General features: G+C 29.6%; 1 protein-coding gene across 1 annotated transcript; it reads right to left on the reverse strand.

Annotated features, from left to right (window-relative positions):
* Window positions 1-253: 253 nt before the first annotated feature.
* On the reverse strand, window positions 254-1665 carry LOC110600333 (rubber cis-polyprenyltransferase HRT2). Its single transcript, XM_021737170.2, has 2 exons — window positions 1449-1665; window positions 254-1365 (listed from the first exon to the last, which is right to left on the reverse strand). Exon 2 carries the CDS (start codon window positions 1334-1336, stop codon window positions 473-475), a length of 864 nt encoding a protein of 287 aa, XP_021592862.1. The 5' UTR covers window positions 1337-1365; window positions 1449-1665; the 3' UTR covers window positions 254-472.
* Window positions 1666-3209: the final 1544 nt, after the last annotated feature.

A 3209-nucleotide genomic window follows, 5' to 3' on the forward strand; every position in this document is an offset into this window, starting at 1 on the left:
ATAAAATGTTTATTAAATTATTTTGTTGAGATTAGAAATAAAAAATTAAAAAAAAATACAGATTTCGGTTTAAACCGAACCGAACCGAACCGAACCGATTTTTATCGGTTCGATTCGGTTCGGTTATACCTTCATAATCGGTTTTTTCGGTTTTATAAATTTTAACAAATCGGTTTTCGGTTTTATCGGTTCGGTTCGGTTCGAAACCGAACCGACCGATTGCACAGCCCTAAGCAGAGCTTCAAACAACATAATAGCTAATCAAAGTAGGTCTTAGAGATAAATTATCCATGTAAGCTAGCAAGGGGAACAACAACAAAGCTTCAGAATCAGCCTACACCCAAAATGGCAACTTAAGGACCCTATAAAATGAAATCACATCTCAGAATTTGCTATAAAACAAGGATCAATTCCATGCTTGAGTTTCCGAGTTTATTCCAAAATAAGGCAGGAAGAAAAAGAAATTTAATGATTACAACTGCTTCTTTTTCTTGTCGAAATAAGAATGATGACGTTGGAAATCCACTACTGCCCGCACTATGTGCCAGAAACCAAGCTCAGGCCACAGTGCAGTAGGAGAATACAGTATGCAATGAGTAGCCTGCCAAAGTAAGAAGTTGCTCAAACGCTTCTCTCCAGAAGATCGAATCAGGACATCGACATCTTGAGTTATATAGAAGTTTCTCTCAAGCTCTACAAGCTTTATATCAGAAAATGGCTTCATCTTCTCAGCTGGAATCACACTGTTTGCAGTTCCATTTGCCTTCTCCAGTTCTTGCTGATCAGTGGAGTTCAAATTTTCTTTACAGGATTCTTCAACAGCATGCACAATCTCATCAGTAGAAGTATAGGCTACACAAATGTAAAGCAAAAACCTGGAATTATGAGCAGTAGCCTTCATAACCTTTTCTACTGCGATCTGTAGTGGCTCACTTAAAAGCTTGATATTACCCTTAAAACGTACGCCAACTCCATATGAATTGAGGGTACTTTCTTCCTTCATGATCATTTTAATCTTCTCCAGCATCAGATCCATTACGTACTGAACCTCACTTGGCCGCCTTCGAAAATTATCGATGCTGAAGGCATAAACAGTCGCATACTTCACTCCCAACTCATAGCAATAAGTTAGTGAAGACAGAAGAGATAAAAATCCAGCCTTGTAGCCATCACCTTCTTGCAATTTGTTCTTCCTAGCAAACCTCCGATTTCCATCCAATATGAAGGCAATATGACTAGGGATGGGACCCTGTGATAGGATGTTAAACAACCGTTTTCTTATGAAACGACCCATAATTCCAAGAACACTTGGCGTTTCACCAGTGAATAATTCCATATTTTTTGAATGCAAATCCCAATTCCAAACTGAAGAAAATTAACACATCTCAGTTAGAATCACTGAAAAGAACATGGAGAGCATGCAAGAAATGGAACAAATTAAAACATACCGTGAGATCAGCCTTTGATTCAGATCAAGTATGGTTCATCAGTTGAGCACTGGTGATGATGAAAAATGGTGAGCCATATTAATAGAACATAAGAGAAAGAAGAGAAGATAAAATTGTGCCTTGAAAACTTCCCTAATTGGAATTACTGTACTTGAATTCCTGTAGTCTCTCTCTGTACACATATTTCCATTTTTTGCATTCTAAAGCATGAAAATGATATTTTAGTTAAACAGATATGGATCTGTACTATAATAAATAAAAAAAATTATATAGAACGGATGTATATGTATCCGTATTATAATAAAAAAATATAAAAAATATATATTATTTCGATATTTTGTGGTTAATTTTATATCAAAATAGTATTTTGAAATATAAATTCTACATTAGCATAGAATGATACTTAGGACTGATCATACCAAATAAACTGAATACTGAAATTTTGATATTTATGAAAATCAAATTGAACTGATTTTAATCAGAAATTGAACTAAATCGAATTAGTCTGATTCAGTTTGATTCAATTCGATTTGAATTTTTAATAAACTTTTTATTTTTTACACTTTATTTTTAATATTTTAAAATTTAATTAAAATCTTTTAATTTTGATTATAATCTAATCTCTATATTATTAAAAAATAATATATTATTATTATTATTCAGTTCGATTTGATATTTTTTTATGATCAAAATCAAATTAAACTGGAATAATTAAAATTTTTAAAATTAAAAATCAAAGGAACTGAATAAAAAATCAAACTAAATTTTCAAATTAATTCAATTAAATTAATTTTTTCGGTTTAAACAAAATAGTGCTCATACTATCTAAACACAAATTTGAATTACATGAATTAAACCATAAATGCTAAACTGAAAAACCAATGAAACATAAGATACCTTTTGTATTTTTTCTTAATAATAATAAAACTACATAAAATTTTATACATTTATATTACGGTCATGTAAATTCGATCTAAATAAAAATTATCAAATTAATTATGTTGGCCTCCATATCTTTTTATTTCTCTTTTAACTTCTGCATTTAAAGGCAAAAACATATGTTTACAAAAATGATATAAATGTTAAACATGCCAAAAACAACTACAACAATATCAAAATTAAACAAAAAAAAACATTAATTTTATTTTATTCACTCATTTTTCTTTAGGTTTTCATCCTATATTTTTCTTTTTTTTAGCGATAAAATAACCTAATGTCTCGATAATTATTTAGCTTTTTTTTTTTTTTTCCTAAAAAAACACTTTGGTTAAAGTACTTATTAAATAAACAACTATACCTAACTAAATGGTGGTTATTAAGATTTCAAATAGAGTGCTTTGGTAAAAGAAGATTGGGGCTAGGGTTGGTTTAAGATATAAAAACATATAGGTCTTATTCTTTGATAAATTTGAAAGATCAAACCTAAGGCTATTCGCATTTGATTTTTGCTTATAAAACAATTTCTTCATTTATTGTTGAAAAGTTAATTTTCAATACACAATTTTTGTGCTTCTGATTTTTGCTTATAAATTAGCTAGAAAAGTGAAAAAAGAATTAAAAGCTATTATTAGGTGCTATTTTAATATGTGCCAAACCAATGAGAGGTATGTTCAAGCATGGACGGAACCATATTTATCGGTAATTTCACCAACAAAATATATTCATTGTTAGGAATTTAATTAAATTCAGAAATAAATTACTGATTAAAGCTTTTCCATCGGTTTTAAAAAATTAATAATAAATTTTGCAACAAATTTTTAC

This window comes from Manihot esculenta, chromosome 14 (genome assembly GCF_001659605.2).
Source record: "Manihot esculenta cultivar AM560-2 chromosome 14, M.esculenta_v8, whole genome shotgun sequence".
In the NCBI taxonomy this organism is placed as follows: Eukaryota; Viridiplantae; Streptophyta; class Magnoliopsida; order Malpighiales; family Euphorbiaceae; genus Manihot; species Manihot esculenta.